This window comes from Felis catus, chromosome C1, assembly GCF_018350175.1.
Source record: "Felis catus isolate Fca126 chromosome C1, F.catus_Fca126_mat1.0, whole genome shotgun sequence".
Taxonomy (NCBI): Eukaryota; Metazoa; Chordata; class Mammalia; order Carnivora; family Felidae; genus Felis; species Felis catus.
Window position 1 is genome coordinate 35,794,385 of NC_058375.1, and position 17,946 is coordinate 35,812,330.

General features: G+C 50.8%; 3 protein-coding genes across 11 annotated transcripts in view; 1 reads left to right on the forward strand and 2 right to left on the reverse strand.

Moving 5' to 3' along the window:
- Positions 1 to 7: 7 nt before the first annotated feature.
- On the reverse strand, positions 8 to 7,593 carry MUTYH (mutY DNA glycosylase). Of its 8 annotated transcripts, XM_011284649.3 has the most exons (18): positions 7,461 to 7,593; positions 4,492 to 4,625; positions 4,305 to 4,409; positions 4,069 to 4,189; positions 3,370 to 3,551; positions 3,240 to 3,279; positions 3,044 to 3,117; positions 2,864 to 2,905; positions 2,717 to 2,788; positions 2,528 to 2,641; positions 2,345 to 2,442; positions 2,121 to 2,265; positions 1,977 to 2,040; positions 1,609 to 1,800; positions 1,369 to 1,505; positions 1,132 to 1,284; positions 901 to 942; positions 8 to 203 (listed from the first exon to the last, which is right to left on the reverse strand). In XM_011284649.3, the coding sequence occupies exons 2-18, from the start codon at positions 4,537 to 4,539 to the stop codon at positions 72 to 74; spliced, it is 1,761 nt and encodes a 586-aa protein (XP_011282951.1). In that variant the 5' UTR covers positions 4,540 to 4,625; positions 7,461 to 7,593; the 3' UTR covers positions 8 to 71. The 8 variants fall into 8 exon arrangements, with proteins under 8 accessions (XP_011282951.1, XP_019692463.1, XP_011282952.1 ...); XM_019836904.2 differs by lacking the exon at positions 4,492 to 4,625 and having other exon boundaries at positions 7,461 to 7,577; XM_011284650.4 differs by lacking the exon at positions 7,461 to 7,593 and having other exon boundaries at positions 4,305 to 4,381; positions 4,492 to 4,744.
- Positions 7,594 to 7,651: 58 nt separating this feature from the next.
- TOE1 (target of EGR1, exonuclease) lies at positions 7,652 to 11,123 on the forward strand. The gene is given in 9 exon segments (XM_003990033.5): positions 7,652 to 7,779; positions 8,453 to 8,595; positions 8,687 to 8,727; positions 8,861 to 8,957; positions 9,085 to 9,243; positions 9,498 to 9,757; positions 9,955 to 10,114; positions 10,204 to 10,402; positions 10,405 to 11,123. Coding segments are annotated over 9 exon segments (1,530 nt in total). The 5' UTR covers positions 7,652 to 7,727; the 3' UTR covers positions 10,824 to 11,123.
- Positions 11,028 to 17,946, reverse strand: part of TESK2 (testis associated actin remodelling kinase 2) — a 133,585-nt gene continuing 126,666 nt past the window's right edge. For both annotated transcript variants that reach the window (XM_045035726.1, XM_003990031.5), the window contains 6 exons: positions 14,760 to 14,842; positions 14,436 to 14,520; positions 14,101 to 14,184; positions 13,808 to 13,894; positions 12,981 to 13,098; positions 11,028 to 12,712 (listed from right to left, as the gene is read on the reverse strand). In XM_045035726.1, coding sequence (XP_044891661.1) covers positions 11,988 to 12,712; positions 12,981 to 13,098; positions 13,808 to 13,894; positions 14,101 to 14,184; positions 14,436 to 14,520; positions 14,760 to 14,842 — 1,182 coding nt within the window. In that variant the 3' untranslated portion in view covers positions 11,028 to 11,987. The remainder of the gene's footprint in view (positions 12,713 to 12,980; positions 13,099 to 13,807; positions 13,895 to 14,100; positions 14,185 to 14,435; positions 14,521 to 14,759; positions 14,843 to 17,946) is intronic.

A 17,946-nucleotide genomic window follows, 5' to 3' on the forward strand; every position in this document is an offset into this window, starting at 1 on the left:
TCCAAAATGACTACAAAAATAAGCACTTTATTAAACAACAGGATTCTCAAGAAGTAGGGGCTCCAGCGGTGTCACTGCGCCATACTGTTGAGGCTGGATACACCAGTGGGGTGGTGGGGCCGAAAGAAACTATCCAGGACTTGCTGGCCTGGGCTGGGCTTTCTCTGCGTGGATGGAGCAGACACCTGGGATCTTTTGGAACCCTGTGCAGAAGCCAAAAGAAGGAGGTACTAAGGGGGCAACAGAGTCCTCTCCTTCCACTCCTCTCCCCATTGCAGTGATAGAGCTCAGATTCTAGCCTGAATGTTGTAAAGCTTCCAACCTCTTCTATCAACTCTATATGGCAGCCCAAGGTGGTCTTCCTAAGATACAAACCTCACTCCTCTCCACCAAAAATGCCTTAGTGGCCTGGTGTTCATGGCCCTGACTGGCCTGCACAGACCCTGCTATGCTTACAGCTCCTTGAGCACTGCAGACTGCATTGTGGCACCTTTGCTCATGCTACTCTTGGGCCTGGAAAGAACATTCTTACTGCTGATTCCCCTCCCAGACCTGGAGAAAATGATTCATTTCTTGAACCCAGATTACCAGCTGCATCTTCTAAGCAGCCTTTCCTGATCCTTGCCTCCCAGATAGAACTGAAAGCTCTCCACCTTATAAACCACAAAACTTGGTACAAGCATTTCACATACCTGTGACCCTGTTGTTAACATCATTTGTTCTTATTCCCTTTCCACCCTGGACCCTAGACTGTAAGGTTTCAAGATAAGAACTGTTCCTCGCCCTATGGTGAAGCCTGGTGTGGATAATGTTCATCTAAACATGTGTCATTTAACTCAACTGAAAACCTGTGGATTTGGGCCTGGGGAGAGATGCCTGGGTGAGGGCCAAGAGACTCACCTTGCAGGTCCCCGGCCGTTGGCCCTCGTACACACGGAACACCTAGCCAAGGACAGAGGGGGAGAGTGCAGGACTGGCATCTTTCCCCAGAAGAGCCAGACCCCTTTGTTCTCTCAACTTCATGCCCTAGTACATCTGTTTAAAATATGGTTTTTTCCTTTTACACAGTAATAGGTTCACATAACATATAGGAAGCACAAAAAGGTACAACGAAGACAACACAGGTAGTGCCTTTTTCATGGCGGTGGAGACAGCTGCGGTGTGAAACTCCTCCCGGGTCAGCCAGCGAGCTCCAGGTGGTGTGATGGTCACTGGGATCTGCCCTTCCAGGGCCAAACCATATACTTGATATGTCAGCTTGATGTGAGAGAAGGTGTGGACCACCTGAAGGGAGGGTCAAGGGACTGAAACAGGCCTGTGGATATGTCCACAAAGCCATCACTCCTGCTCCTTCCACTGGTCACTCACCTGCCCAAGGTGCTGGAGGTGGGTGGCTGGGAGGGGCCCAACCCAACTCTGTAGTTCCCGCAGCAGGGCCTCACGCTGACATTGCCCTGAGGGCTCTGCAGTCACAGATGGGAACTCCCACAGTCCTGCCAGCAGACCTGAGAGGAAGGACAGCCAGGTGTGGTTGGGCCTTAGCTGCTGACTCCTCCATTTCTTCCGTGTTGCTCATGCCACTGCCCTCCACTCCGAGGATCCAGGTACCTGACTTAGGCCTCTGCACCAGCAAAATTCGAGCACCCCCAAGGGCCCTGGGCTGCTCCAGAACACAGGTGGCAGAGCACTCCTCCCTGGGGGGCCTCCGGCTGGCCTTTCTGGGAAAGTTGGCCACTCCCAGGGTCTGGTCCCAGGGCTCTGTGGGAGGCGCACACAGCTGGCACTGTCCAGCGCTGGGAGCTGGGAAGAGAGATCCCAAAGCCCCACTCAGGCTTAGGTGAACTTAGATGCCAACCCCAGAGAGCCGGCCGTGGCCCAACTCTGCAGAATCTTATTCAAGTTGTAGGATTAACTAGAATGATGCTTCCACAAGCAGCTCCATGACAGTGCAGTGAAGGGCTGGGGCTGGTACTTACCACACTCCTCCACATCAGGACTGCCTGGCAGGCTCTGTGAGGCTACGAGCTGTTCCCGCTCCACCTAAGAGGCATAAGGCAAGGTGTCATAGGGAAGGGGTCACCCTCTAGGACCCCTGCCTGCCCCTTCCCCAGATGGCTCACCCTCTGGTGTGCCCGGCACACGCTCTGCACAGGGCACTGGCTGCAGCGTGGGTGCTGTGGGGTGCATACTGTGGCCCCCAGCTCCATGGCTGCTTGGTTAAAGTCCCCTGGCCGGGCTGGGTCTACCAGCTGCTGGGCTAAGCTCCTACAAGGAAACATTGCTGTAAGCCAAAGACACTTTGGAGACACCCTTCCCAGTCTCCCCTATTACCCCAATATCCTACCAGAGCTGCTGGGAGACAAAGGTGCTTCCGGAATCAGCACCAATGGCTCGGACACGGCACAGCACCCGTACTACATTCCCATCTACCACACCAGTTGCCTGGCACAGAGGAATCCAGAAGTCAGCCTGGTCTGGGAGGAAGGTGGGTGGGCACACACAAAGTAGGGGTGGGCTATGGACTCACCTGACCAAAGGCAATGGAAGCAATAGCTCCAGCTGTGTACCGCCCCACGCCAGGCAGAAGCTTCTGCAGAGTCTCTGCTGTATGTGGCACATGGCCTCCTAGCTCTTCTACCACCTGATTGGGGTGGGAAGGCTCAAGGTTATGTGCCAGCTGAGGCCCTGGGGCTCACCCTCCCTGTCTCCCCCTTACCTTCTGGGCTCCCTCCTGCAGCCGCCGGCCTCGAGAGTAGTAGCCCAGGCCAGCCCAGAGCTGGTTCACCTCCTGTGGGTAGAGTCAGAGAGATCAGTGGTCAGTCCTCAGTTGTCCCCATTCCCCCTACCTTAGGGTGGCACTCACCTCCAGGGATGCACTGGCCAGGTCCTGCAGCGTTGGCCACTTCTAGAGCCCGAAGGTGATCAAAAGGAAGTAAGGTCAAGGGTGAGAGAGGTGAAGGAAGCCTTCTTTACCCCCACCCCAAAGGCTAGGCTTTCTCTGGGGTCTGGCTCAATGACCCTCCCCTTCTTGCCCTGAAGTCACCTGCATCCATCGGGTATAATAGTCGATCACCGTGGCAACCTGGGTCTGCTGCAGCATGACCTCTGAGACCCACACTGGGGGAGAGGGGTTGGCATGAGGGCACTGCTGAGCTGCCCTGCTCCCAGCCCACAGCCCCTATACCCCAGACCAGTGGGCATCCAGGCAAAGCAGCCCTGTTCTCAGGAGATGCACTCACCAGCATACGCCCGCCTGTCAGGGTCCACCTCACCCTCTGCCTGCCAATGCAATCCCAGACAAGGAGTTAGTGTGGAGGGGGCCTGGCACTAACCCCGCACCCCACTGTCCCTGCCCCCTAGCCTGCTTACCCGCCTTCTCCAGGGCAGGTCCCGTTTCTCTCGGTCGTACCAGCTCAGAAGGTTCTCCCGAAAGACTGTGACTTCGGCTGTGTCTCTGAATAGATGGTATGGGGAGACAGAGGCCCGTAATACCACCTCCTTCTGCCGCCTGGCCAAGCCTGCTGGGGCCTCAGGAAACTTAGGCATAGTTCCTGCACGGACAGTGCACCAGGTACCCAGGGCACTGTAGTCTGGCTGCTCCACCTTAGTGCTTCCCCCAAACCCTTGCTTAAGCTTTGAACCTGGAGTCAAACCAAAATGCTGTGTATGTAACCTTAACCAAATTTCTAGCCTTAACTTTCCTAGGGTGGTAATGCTGGCTCCTTTGTCTCTGGGTCACGATGAAAATCCAACAGTTTCAGCCAAGCATAATGTGTACCTGTTCAGGACTTTCCCATTTACAAAACACTTTCAGGCTCATAAACTCATCTGATCCCACAAAAGCCACAGGAGGAAGGAAATACACAAGCTACCACTCCATGTCACTGGTAAGAAAGCAGCCACTCAGAGAAATCATCCCAAAGTTACACAGCAAAGTCAGAATTAGATCGTAATTAGTCCCTTGAAGCCTTGATGCACAACCACGCTGTCTTCCCAGCCTGAATCGACCTTTCTTTCATGGCCAACGAAACCAACCCCTTCACCTTTGACTCAGACCAAGCTCCTCACCATCAGGGGTAGAAGGCTTGACCTGGCTGCTGCTAAGGACCTGCTTCTCCCTTCCCTCATGGCCAGACGCCTGCTTCTGGCGACAACTCCTCACAGCGGTTCGTGGCTTCTTCATGATGGCCTAGAAGAGAAAGGCCCAAAGTAGTCTGTCACAATGAGGTTGAATCTTGGGGCCCTTCAGTAAGTATAGCCACTTTCTCTACAGCACTTATTATAGAGTGTCTAGCTTTTCTTACTCTCCAGATGCTCATGGGGTTGCTCTTGGCTGGCTGTGGCACTGAGGTATGACCACTAGGGCTGTTTCTGCAAGTGACTTCAGAGGGACCAACATTAGCATAGTCCTGGAGACACACACAAAAGAAGAGGCTGGGGCTGGGCTGGGGGCTGTACAGGAGCACCTGTATGTGTGTCCCTGATGTTTACCGTGACTGCGTGTGTGGACAGGGCTTCTTTAGGTATGTCTAAGAGCATGGGGCAGGTAGGAAGTTTATCTGCTCAGAGATGTGGCACATTTACACCGAAACAGGCTTTAGCAGTCATGCAATCCAACCTCCATTCTGCAGAAAGGAGAAACCAAGGATCAGAGACATTAAGATATTTTTTTAGGGTGCCTGGGTGGCTCAGTCAGTTGCACGTCTGACTTTGGCTCAGGTCATGATCTCGCAGTTGATGAGTTTGAGCCCCACGTCAGACTCTGCTGACAGCCTGGAGCCTGCTTCAGATTCTGTGTCTCCCTCTCTCTCTGCCCTTTCCCCGCTCATGCTCCGTCTCTCTCTCTCTCTCTCAAAAATAAAAATAAGCATTAAAGATATTAAAAAAATATCTTTTTTTTAATGTTTGTTTTTATTTTTGAGAGAGAGAGAGAGAGGCAGAGAGACAGGGAGACACAGAATCCAAAGCAGACTCCAGGCTCTGAGCTGTCAGCACAGAGCCCGATCCAGAGCTCAAACCTACAAATCGCTAGATCATGACCTGAGCCGAAGTTGGATGCTTAACTAAACTAAGCCACCCAGCTGCCCCAGAGATGGTAAAAGATTTGCCTGAGAGCAGATGGCAAGTTGGGGTGGTGGTGGGAGGGGATGAGCTATTTTTTATTCCTAATCTTTTCCTGATCTAGTAAATCATAGCTGGCTGGCCAGTAGTAATGAGAAATAGGTCTCAATTTCAATGAGAAATTGATCTTCACTACTCCCTTACTGTTCTTTTGGTGCCCTTTTCTCTATATAGCTAACAGTTAGTGAAGGTTTGCCATATGCCAGACCTTATGCTAAGTGTTTTACCAATTTCTCGCACAATCTCCAGATGACTCCATTAGGTACTTTCTAGTATTACCTCCATTTTACTGATGAGGAAACTGAGGCTTGTAGAGATTAGGCAACTTGTCCACCCAAACCCTAAAGGTCTGCTTCCAGAGACTGCACTCTTGTGCTGTGCTATACTGCAGTCCCTGAAGCTTCAAACTCTCTCCTTAAAACTTAACTTCATCACCTCATTTTCATCAAAAGAGCTTGCTTGCTCCCTCAGAGGAAAAAAAAAAAAAATGAATGTACAGATTTGCTACACTCTACACTTATCTGCATTCTCTCCTTTTCCTTCCTCCCATTAAAGAATGGTCTCTCCTAAACTGTCCAAGCTCAGGGCCCTGCTCCTCAATCCCTTTTACAACACCCACTCTCCCCTTCATAGCCAAACTTCCTTCACCAAACTCACTAGCTCCATAATTCATTCTACAATCCATTCTCCAAAGAGTAAAGCAATCTTATAAGACATGATCGTGTCACTTTCTTACTTAAAACTTTCAATGGCTTCCCACTAATTCACTGAATAAATATTTATGTAGTGCCTACTTTGTGCCGTGCAGTTTTAAGTACTTGGAATACTTCGGAAATAAAACACCAAAGGTTCCTGTTTTCATGGAACTTGTATTCTAATGGAGAGCAAAAAATAAATAATGCACATAAGTAAATTATATAGGCTGTCAGGTGGTAAATACTAGGATAAACAGAAAAAAAATATGTGAAGGGAAATAGGAGTGGTGGTGGTGGAATGTTGCGATTTTAAAGCACATGGATGGTCATGGTGGGCCTTATTAAAGTGGTATTTGACCAATGATTTATGGCAGTTAAAGGAGTTAGCCATGTTCTAGCCACGGGAAAGTCATACTAAAAAAGAGCTAGTGGAATAGCCCTAAGGAAGGTGCCTGTTTGCAGAATAATAAGGAAGCCAGTGTGGTTAGAATAGACTAAGGAAGGATAAGTAGTAGATGAGGTCAAAGAGGTAAAGAAGGTGGGGGGCATAGAATCACTAAGTACCTTGTAAGCCACTGGAGCACTTTGTCACACTCATTGCTCTGAAAAGCCAATCCTCTTAAAATAGTTCTGTAAGCTCCAAAGATCCCCACCTTCCTCATCCCCTCACTCACTTTGCTCCAGCCATTTGTTTGCCTAAATAGTTGCTTCAATCATCCAGGTGTCTGTCCACCTTGACACCTCACCCAATCCTTCCCCTCTGCTTGGACAGCTCTTATCCTGTGCTTCATCCAACAGTTATTCATTCTTTCAGGTCTTGACTTAAATGTCCAAATCAGCCCCCAGTATTATCCTCTTGTGTAATTCTCCATTTTTCCTCTTACACTAATTGCAATTTTACATCTGTGTTTGTTTGATGACTGTCTGCTTCCCCCACTTGACTATAAAACTCCATGAGCAAGTACTGAGTCTCTTGTTGACTATTGAGTCCCCAGAGCTTAGCACAGTGCTAAGTAAGCTGTATACGATAAACAACAGGATGGGAGAAACCCAAACAATTCTGAATAATGATGAAAAAGACTCAGTAGAGAGAGAAAAGTTGAAGATGAGCTAGAAATAGTGACTAACTAACGAAAGGGTTGACTCCTTGTGGGTCCAGAGATGAGAACGGGAGCCTTTGAGAAAGAACAGGTCTCTCGCGGTATCAGGAGTCAAGTCCAATCACCCTCTAGGTCAAATATACCTCCTAAGTGCTTACAAGTTGTCCCTTCCTTGCCGTCCCTACTGCCGGAGCCTTAACTCAAGTCCTTATTATCACTTCCCTATATTATTTCAAAAGCTTCCTAGCCAGTCGGTGGCTCTAATTCCTCTGGCAGCCTCGTCTCGCGTCCCCCTCTCCGTCTTTTCACTTCCTGGACACGAAGCTCCCATTCCTCCCTGGGAACTTGCCTATTCCCAAAATATCCTTTCCCCCACACTCCCGTCTCTGCATAACTCCTATGCGTGCTTTAGGCTGCACCGGGGTAGCACCACCTCCTCTGGGAAGCCCGGACCCCATCCCCAACCCTGGGCCGAGCAGACGAAGACAGCGTAAAGCCACCGCCCACGTTCCCACAAGGTGCATGCGGGGAAGGAATTACTTACCTCCCGCGCAGTCTCCAAGGCCCGGCGTCCGACGCACGCCAGAGGGCGTGGCTCCAATCCACGCTGTGCCAGCCAAAGAGATCCAAGCGCGCGCTGGGACACTTCCTCCGCGCCAGACCCGGGTCGTGTGAACGGAAGTCAGACCCGTCTGCGACTCGGGGCGGGGGCAGGCCCCGCCCCGATCCCTACAGCAGAAGCCGCGCGGAGAAACGAAGCGGAAGCCCCGAGTACCCCCGCACACCACTCAGGCGAGGGGCCCTCCGCGTCATGGCCGCCGACAGTGACGATGGCGCAGTCTCAGCCCCAGCGGCCTCTGATGGTGAGTGGCTTCCCAGGGCTTCCTCCTTAAAACTCTGTGCGCTCCGGGAAGGGGAAGGCCTCGGGCTTACGGCTCTAGAAACTGACTTCCAACGTTCAACTAGCTCACCTCCGAACCAGTCACGAGGAGACTACAAGTCCCGGTGTGCACCGCAGCTCGGCTGCAAAAGCCTTGCATGTTGGGAGCTTAGACGGGGACCGTGGGGGCATGTCGGGAGATGTAGTCTAAGGCTCATGGTTAAGTGTAGCGGATTGGGAGTCGTGGTCCAAAGAAGTGGGACGTGTTGGGGGCTTGGGTGTGAGGAATTATTTATGAGGCTCTGGGACATAGTGGCTACCATCGCTTTTGGCTACTGGGGCACAGATCGGACTGGGCCCCAGTCCGACCTTCCTCTTCTGCGGATTGTTTTGCTGAAGGGAGAAGTTATTTTCCCAAAAGCTCACATAAACCACTGGAAGACGCAGGCTTTCTCTCCCCAAATTCAGGGTACTGCTCATTTCAAGGCCTGTGTGCAGAGCATGTATGGTACAAAGGGTTTGAGGAGAAAGCTGCCATTTCTTGCCTTGATGGAAACTGCCCCCCAACATTCCGCCCCCAGCCATGGTCTGCCTTGGTATTGGTTTCCCTGGACCCCTGCCTGAGCATTAACATCCATTGCTCTCCTTACCCTCAGGTGGTGTCTGCAAAACCACAAAATCTGGGGAGGAGCTAGTAGTCCAGGTTCCTGTGGTGGATGTGCAGAGTGACAACTTCAAGGAGATGTGGCCATCCCTCCTGCTGGCCATAAAGACAGCTAGCTTCGTGGCTGTGGACACGGTGAGGGTTGGGGAATGGGGAGGACAGGTAGTTTTGAAAGGGCTGGTTGGTGCTGGGAACCTAACACAACTCTCCCTTTACCCACTCACAGGAACTGAGTGGGCTTGGGGACAGGAAGAGTTTGCTGAACCAGTAAGTATAAGCCCTGATCTTAGTGTCAGCCTTGGCAGGAGGGGAAGACCTCATCCCTGGAGTAGAATTCACAGTCCTGGGTGGTTTGAGGGCTAGCTCCCAGCCACAGCCACCCCCTAAACCCAACCCCAAGGTGCATCGAGGAACGTTACAAGTCCGTGTGTCATGCTGCCAGGACCCGTTCTATTCTCTCCCTGGGCCTCGCCTGCTTCAAGCAGCAGCCAGATAAGGTATGGGCTGATCTCACATCTATCCCTGGTCTTTGGCTGGCAGGGAGGAGGGTTGAGATCCTGAAGAACATCAGGTGTGAGGTGTTTTTATCCCAAATCCTGATATAGCAGATCCTTTCTCTCCCAGGGTGAACACTCATACCTGGCTCAGGTGTTCAATCTGACCCTGCTATGCATGGAAGAGTATGTGATAGAACCAAAGTCTGTGCAATTCTTGGTACAGCATGGCTTCAACTTCAACCGGCAGTATGCTCAGGGTATCCCTTACCACAAGGGTAATGACAAGGTAGGTCTCCAGCCTTGAGACTGCCCCTTCTGTGGCTTCATTTCTTCCTAACCTAGGCTGGGTACGTAGGGAGGATCTGCTCAGTATGGGAAATCACTAGGGACAGGGCTGGGGAAACAAGCCTGATACATAGAATAGCATTGGGTAAGGCAGGGAGGTAGAGCTTTCCAGGTAGGGGAGCCAGGGCGAAGTGTCCTGCAAAAGAGGCTCCCTAGGGGACTGTTCTTCCTGATGACCTCTTTCTTTCTACCCAGGGTGATGAGAGTCAGAGCCAGTCAGTGAGGACACTCTTCCTGGAGCTAATCCGGGCCCGCCGGCCCCTGGTACTACACAATGGTCTCATAGACTTGGTGTTCTTGTACCAGAACTTCTATGCACACCTTCCCGAGAGCTTGGGAACCTTCACTGCGGACCTGTGTGAAATGTTCCCAGCCGGCATTTATGACACCAAGTATGCTGCTGAGTTTCATGCCCGCTTCGTGGCCTCCTACCTAGAATATGTTTTCCGGAAATGGTGAGGAACTGGTTGAGGTTTAGGGATGGGGCCTGGTATAAGCCTGTTTCATTTACATAAGGTATTTATTGAGTGCCTACCATGTGCCAGGCACTATTTTAGGTGCTGAGGATTCAGCAGTGAGCAAAACAGACAAAAAACCCTGTTCCTGTGGAATTTATACACTAGTGGACCAATACCCTCTTGCGCTGTTGCAGTGAGCGGGAAAATGGGAAGCAGCGGGCAGCCGGCAGCCCACACCTTACCCTGGAGTTCTGCAACTATCCTACTAGCATGAGGGCCCATATTGACTACCGCTGCTGCATGCCCCCTACAACCCACCGTCCTCATTCCACCAGCATCTGTGACAATTTTTCGGTAAGAGCACCCACCCATTTCCTGGGGGAGTGGGGGGGGGGGAGTTCTGATGCCTGGAATTCCTGTCTAAGCCTCTTTCCTATCTCTAGGCCTATGGCTGGTGCCCCTTGGGACCGCAGTGTCCTCGGTCCCATGATATTGACCTTATCATTGACACTGATGAGGCTGTGGTGGAGGACAAGCGGCGACGGCGGCGACGTAGGGAAAAACGGCGGAGGGCTTTGTTGGGCCTGCCTGGGAAACAGACCTCTGAGGAAAATGAGGATGGCCCTCCCATGAAGCAGGTCTGTGGGATGGCCTCAAGGCTGAGGAAATTGATCAGGAAGTGGCTGAAGATGAGACTAGGAGCCAGCCTGGCTTGGAGAAAGGTCACAAAAATGACTTGGAGATGGGGCTTAAAGCAACAAGGCTGGAAACAGCTGATGTGGCTACCTCAGAAGCGCCAGGAGGTCAAGCCAATCCTCACCCAGTGGCTGGGGATGGGTTGCATCGAGCTGGTTTTGATGCCTTTATGACAGGTTTTGTAATGGCCTATGTGGGAGTGAGCCAAGGACCCCAGATCTGTAGCTCTGGACCCTGGCTACCTGAATGCCACAACAAGGTATATCTGAGTGGCAAGGCTGTACCCCTCACAGTGGCCAAGAGCCAGTTCTCCCGTTCCTCCAAAGCCCACAACCAGAAGATGAAGCTGGCTTGGGGCAGCAGCTGACACAACTTCTGCCTAGCACTCAGGGCCCAGGACAAGAACTGAGAGTGGAATACAAGTGTCTGGGTCCCTCTAGCTTGTGAATGACAGAGTTGGGGGGGGGGGGGTCAGGGGGTGGGGTCCTGGCAGAGATACTGCTGCATCTGTCTTGGACCTTCTCCTTTACCCCAGAGGATGAGGAACAAGGGTACACAAAAGAAGGCTGACTAGCACCTGTAACACCAACTTTATTTATTTTTAAATCTGAAAGTGTCTTGGGAAAAAGTATTACCAAAAAATCAACAGAAACAAGTTATGAAAATATTTGACCAGCTTCATCTTTGGTTATTTCTTATTGCGGCTCTGTAAGGACAGACTGTTCCCATAGCTCCAGCCATAGCAGGAAGGGAAGAAAATCAGTCCGTGTATAAACCATTTAACCAGTTGGGTGTGTCACATGTTGACAAATACATAGAGCAGGCCCTGGGGCCTACAAAACCAGCCCCACTCCCAACCACAAGGTTGAAAGTTTTATGGGGCAGAACATTAAGACTCCTTCATAAATATGAAAATAGATTAATCAACTGGAAAAGACCTTTGAATAGGTTAGCTAAGAGCCATGACCACCACACGGCCTCACCCTCCCCTTGCATAGAAATGTAGTGATGTGGTCTGACTGTGCAGTAAGTGCAAACAGCAATTATTCAAGTGTCTTAGACATACTGGCAAGAAGCTCCCCAGTCTTCAGGTCTGAGAAATAGCCATGCCCTTTATGGCTTCCTGGTCAGCGCCAGGTTCCATCCAGTAGCTTATATGCCCCAGGAAAGGGCAAAAGACAGACCTGGAGTAGGAAAGGAACCTGGGGTAATAGCTGCCTGCCAGCGCAAACTAGAACTAGGAGTCCTCTGGTCCTGTCTGGGGAAGTGCATTGGGAGTCGGATGGGAGCCAGAGCTCCTTGCTGGATTTCAGAAGCTTGGTATCATCTGTTGGCCCTAAGTAGGAAAGCCTTTCACTGCTGTCTCCCCTCTCATGCACAGCCCTTAGGCACTTGGAATCCCCATATTGAGCCTGGCTTGGTCTAGCCAGCCTGCTCTGTAGGCCACAGGGAAGAGTCAAGGCTGTACATAAGGGGGCCCAGTGGCTTCAACTGAAGGCCCACGCCCAAGGTGAGCTGGGACTAGCCCCCCTCACCCATCCTGTTCTCCCTGGGTTTTCAGGCCTACGCCTGAGACAGAAAACGGGACTGGAGCCAAGCTTCTTGGCCTTTCTTCTTCTACCTCCATCTCCTCAGAGGCACCTGCAAGGCATGGACTAGCTCCCTGGGGCCTGGGCCCAAAACCGTTTTCTTCTTGGGGACTGGAGCAGTCCATGGCTTCATGGGCCAGAACAGGTGGTAGGGCAGATGCTCGGAATGGCGGGATCTCTCTTACTCTGTACTTGAGACTACTGAGGCGTGGTGGGGGCCCGTCAGATAGTGAATCTTCTCGGCCCACAAATGGACAGGCCTCTTGATGCAAGAACTCTGGTGAACCAGGCAAAGAACGCCACCGGCGAGCAGGTGGGGCCAGGGGCTCCTGCCAATCAGCCAGAGGCAGAGTTCCAGGCCCTGGTGCATCTAGGTCAAATACCAGGGAGATGACAGACTTGCTGGGCAGGTCAAAGAACTTGATCTTGCCACCCTTGAGGTCCTGTCGAGCACTGAAAGGGTTGATTTTGGGGGTGCGGACAGTACCACCTCGTTGTGGCTGGTAGTAGGGGTCCAAGACGTTTACTGTACGTGGGGGCTTACGGGAAAAGATGTCTGACTGGCTTCGAGACAGCCAGATAGTACGTCTTGGGCGTGGGGACTTGGGAGGGATCTTGTCATCCAGTGAGCTCAGTCGCTTTACACCAGGTCCCTTCTCCAAGAGTCCTGAAAAACAGTCAAGCCAGGGTTGCTCACATTAGTCATGACAAACAGAAGCAGCAAGCACCTTGTGCCACAAAGTGTTTCACCAATGAGAAACGAGAGGCAATATGCCAAGTCGTAACTCTGAAGAGTCCCATACTTTTTCCATCATCCCCTGCCCCTCTGCCTTTCTTCTGGACATGAGATCCTGCAATGAGCCCTAGAGAGGAAGGCCCCACATCCTAATTTCTTCCCTTGGGATCAGGTGAAACACTATGGTCTAATCTCTTACCCTTGGCTGTGGGCTGCAGCTTCCTGTCCGTCTCCAGCTCTTCTTCCTGTAGATGGCTCAGAATTTCCTCCAAGGTCTTCCCAATCTCCGCAAAGGATGGGCGTAGTTTGGGGTCCATCTGTGGTCATCCACACCAGCCATTAGCCCTGCGCTCCTATTTTCCACCCCAAGGATGGCGTTTGAGTCTGTTTTCTGGCATCTTTTAAGATTCAGGTGTGCAGCTAAGCTCTTTTCTGAAGGCCCCAGGCCATGAGGATGATTCCCAGAGCTAAGGTCAGGGGAGATGCTGTTGTCTAATACCCTCCCCTATCAGCACCCTTTCTGTATGGGTCTTATCCCCTTGTTGGGCACAGAACCCTCCGAAAGAGTACGCTTAACATTAGTTTGTTCTGTTCTTGAGTTCTGCTAACATGTTTCTGGGAGCTACCTGAGGAAAGCCCAGCTACCCCTTGGTCATAACAGGTAGGTCCAGCCCCAGAGCTGTATAAAGTGAGGGTTAACAAAAGTTCTTCCCATAGGCCTTAAGACCAGCTGGACCCAAAGTCCAATCGAAACCTGACCAGAGCTCTATCAGTATCGAAAGCAAGAGGTGGTAAGTCTACCCTGCAGGCTGAAGACTACAATACAAAGCAGTTTTCCTTTTCTTGGTCCAGGGCTCTGGACTATCTGTTAGGCCTGGAGGAGGGGATGTGGGCACTGCCACTCATCAGTGAAAATGAGGCTCCTCATGTACCTTAATGAGCAGCTTGTCCCTACAGTCCTAACCAGGTGAAAGGGGTTCAGCCAGCCCCTGACCAAAGCTGGGGGAAGGGGAGGGAGACACTCACATTACAGCAGTTGAAGGTGAGCTGCAGAAATTCTGGGGGACAGTCTCCCACCATATGCTGGAAAGCGTCATAGTCTAATCCGAAGTTCTGTGGATGGGTATGGTGGGGAGGGGACATTGGTAGACTGGCCATTAATCCCTCCACCCATCCTGGCCTGCTTAGAAGAGGCTGAGAATTGCCCCAAAGAAGTAACCACACAGACAGTTCCAGCAACTCCACCCCAGTAACAACAGTTCCATAGCCTCAAAACCAGCCCCATGCCAGTGGCACTGTCCCCTATGCCTGCAGCTCACCTCTGTGCGAGGAAGGTAGTCCGGATCAGCTTGGATGCGGGCGATGATCTCACAGAGGATGATACCATAAGAGAACACATCCGCCTGGTGGGTAGTAAGACCTCAGTTTCCTTCTCAGTGGGGTGAGAGGTGGGGTCTGTGTCCCTCAGGTCTGCCAGCCCAGGCCTAAGCCCTGTATTTCATTCAGTTCATTTACTGGGTAGCTGCCAAGTACCAACCCTGCTCTGAGCAGGATGTAGATACTTACCGTGAATATACAGGGTGATTGATCCTGGACACTTTCCTGATAAGAGTGGATTCTAAGGAGAACCAGGCCCTGGGCTCCCCAGACTCACCTTTTCATTGTAGGGCTCATCTCGGAGAACCTCAGGTGCCATCCAGAAGGGTGAGCCCACCACAGCCAGCTTCTCATTCCCCATGCTGTGGGGTGGGGGTGAGGGGAGAGATTATATGGAGAATGAGCTCACCACTGGCTGGTGCAATGGGATATCTGACCATTGGGAATTCTTCTCCCTGAAGAATGGACACAGACTAAGACTGACCAAATTTAGGGAGCTGAGATTGAACTGTAACCAAGTTCTGGCCTCTGGGGAGGAAGCTGGCATTTTTCCTTTGCTTCAGTCTCTTCTGTGACCCCAGCACCTATTAGGGCTACCCACCTGACGTCAGGAATCTTCTCAGCCAGGCCAAAGTCAGCTACCACTGCAGAGTAACCATTCTCATCCCTCTTTATCAGGCAGTTCTAGGGTTCCCAAAGAAGAAGACAATGTGGCTCAGAAGGGGGACCAGCCAGCCATAGTGTTACCACCACCCCTCCCTGCCACAGGGCACCTTGTCTTCTCCTTGGTGAAACTACACTCAGGCTGACCCAGTGGTCAGACCTGGGACTCCGTCAGCCATGTGAAATGAGTTAGGCCTGGATCTTGGGTGGCTGCCATAAGAGTCATATGCGTCAAACAAATATTTATCTTTGCTTTTATATACTAAGCATGGATCTAAGTGCCAGAGAAAGCTCAATGAACAGACATCTTTGTCCTCTTGGAGCTTACAATCTAGTGGAAGAAGATGGACTATCAGGTCCCTGCCTCCCATCCTCTTTTCCTCAGAATGCAGAGACCCAAAGTAATATAAGTGTAGGACAAGTGCCAGGCCTGCACTACCTTTCATTGCCCAGAGGATCACAACCAACCTCCTCAATGGCATTAAAAGTCTATGATCTGGCTCCAACAACTGGCCTGCCCCCTACCCTCGGCTGCTGCTCCTATGCACACATCTCCATCTAAACTTGTCACAGACAAGCCTGACCTGTGAAGCCTGAACAGCCCCTTCAAGCCTTTGTCTTTGCTTCTATTGCTTCCTTCCATTTGGAATGTTCTCTCAACTCTCCTTTTCACCGCAGATTTTATGTGTTTTAAGGTAAGTGACCTTTCCATCCTGTCGTCTCCAGTTCTCACCACCCTCTCTCTTCTCAGCTCCTTTAACTCCTCTATGCCACTTCCTCTTACAGTCTAACAGAGAGCAGGTTCTGGTTCAGGCCCTGCACTCAAACTCATGAGAGAGGCTCAGGATGTGCTCACCGAACAAATGCTGCTGTCCCCAGAGAAAAGATGAACACAAATGGCTTGTAAATAAACACAAATCAGCAACCGGCTCTCCCCAAACAGCTACATTCAAAATAGCCCTACACCACTCGCTCATGAGGCACCTCACACCACCTTCTTCCTCCAAAGGCAGGAGAGAGTAGGGATCCTTGGCTCAGGGACATTTCTGGGGCCAGCAAGACCCTATTTGACCCAAACCTACCCTCCCTCCTTACCAGGTTTGGCATGCAGTTGCCAAGTCACCTCCTGCCTACTCTACCTCAGGTACCAATCACCCCCCGCCCCCTACTTTGGCCTTGACATTATCATACTATTTTCTCCCTGAGCTGGAGGGAGCCTGTGATTTCATCACATCTAACCTGGGCCCAAGTAGACATGCATCATCTCTGGCTTCCAAGCAGGACCATCCTTGTACTTGTCCTGGCTTTGGCCTTCCCATCAGGTTCTGCTGGCTCAGCACCCCATAACCCCCTGACTATGACCATGAGAAGATGGGCCCTAGGCCAGCTTGCCTATTAAACAGCTGAAGCCCAGGCCATAGGGCACAGGCTTATGAGGCAGTGGCAGCTCAGATCTGTCACCTATTTTTCTCCCCTCCTATTTGATCTGCAACTCCTTTCTCCTGTCTCCAAGGCTCAGTCTAAAGTCCTACTTACTATTTGCTTTATAGCCCTCAGAAACTGGCCTGTAAATTCAGCCTGGGAGGAGGAGATAAGGAACAGAACATGGCCACAGTACTCTGCCCTTGTCAAAGCTCTGTGGTTTCTGCCCGATCTTCACATTCATAGACATCTACTGTCCACTCACTGCAAATCATCCATCTAGGAGTACAGGACTTAACAGTAGCTTCTTTGAACAGCTGAGAAATGGCTAAGGCAGGGATGATCAGGGCCTCACAATATGGGGCAAGGCTACCCAGTTTGCCTCTGGTCTGGAGGGTGACCACTGCCCCTCATAAAGTTTCTCACAGCCAATAGCTGGGCATTGGAGACAAAGACAAAGATGGGATACTGAAAAAAAAGAAGAGCCAAATTTTAGAAGTCTGTATTTCTAAAGGGATAAGGCAAATGAGGAGGAGCCCTGATGGATTAGCCCTGGTGGTATTTTCCAAAATCTCCTGAGCCTGTCCTTAATGGGGTCTAGGCTAGCGAAGTTTGGCTGGCAACACTTGCTGTTTTTACTTCCTTATCTCCCACTCATTCCTCATGGGTTTCTGCTGTAAGTTCTCACATGACTCTAGGGCTTTAAGCTCAATAGACAAAAATTAGTCCTTATATTAACTTGATCTTTCTGCTGTTGACATTGTCGATTCTTTCAACACTTTTACATATGATTCAGGAATCACTAATACTAGGAGTGCAGAGAATAAACAGTTGTGGTCCTGAAGCTAACAGACTAGCTATTAGAGGCTAGTTAGAGGCTATTCCTGTTCCCTTTCAATTCTTCTCTCCTGGCTTCTGTGACACTACAGCCCTGGTTTTCCTTCTCTACCTTTGGCTACTGTACAGGCTCCAGTGCAAGTACTTCTTCCCATCTCATGCTCTCAGAGTTCTATCTTGAGCCTACATCTCTCAGGCTCCATTTGTGCTGATGACTCCCAAATGTATATCCTCAGACCTGACCTTTATCCTCAAGCTTCAGATTTGCATATCCAGTCTATTTCTGGACATCTCCTGGATTACTCATATTGAATTCCATACATGCAAACCTGAACTCACTTTTTCCCTCAAAAGCTAAAGCTAGCTAAGCTAGCAACCTGGGATTCACCCTAGATTTTTTACTCTTACTCCAACTAATTTAGCTTCTAAATATTTTTCAAATCTGCCCCTCCCTCTTCATTCCCCACCCCTCCCTGCCCCCACCTTTGCATTAGTCCAGGTCCTCCTTATTCCTCCCTGGGATATTGCAGTGCTCTTCTAACTGATCTCTATGGCTTAGTCCAGGCTTGAACTCCATAATCCACCTTCCTCATTCCTGCCAGCATGACCTTAGTAAAATGTAAATCTGTGTTACTCTCCTGTTTAAAAGCCATCAATGACATACTGTGTGATTGTTTTTATATTAAACGCCCAAAATAAGCAAATCCATAGAAGTGAAAATGGATTAGTGGTTGCCCAGGGCTGAAGGGAGAGGGGAATAGAATCTGGGGCTTTCATTTCGGATGGTGAAAAGTTCTGAAGTTAGATAGTGGTGATGGCTGAATGTACTAAAAACCACTGAAATACATACTTTGAGAGGGCAAATT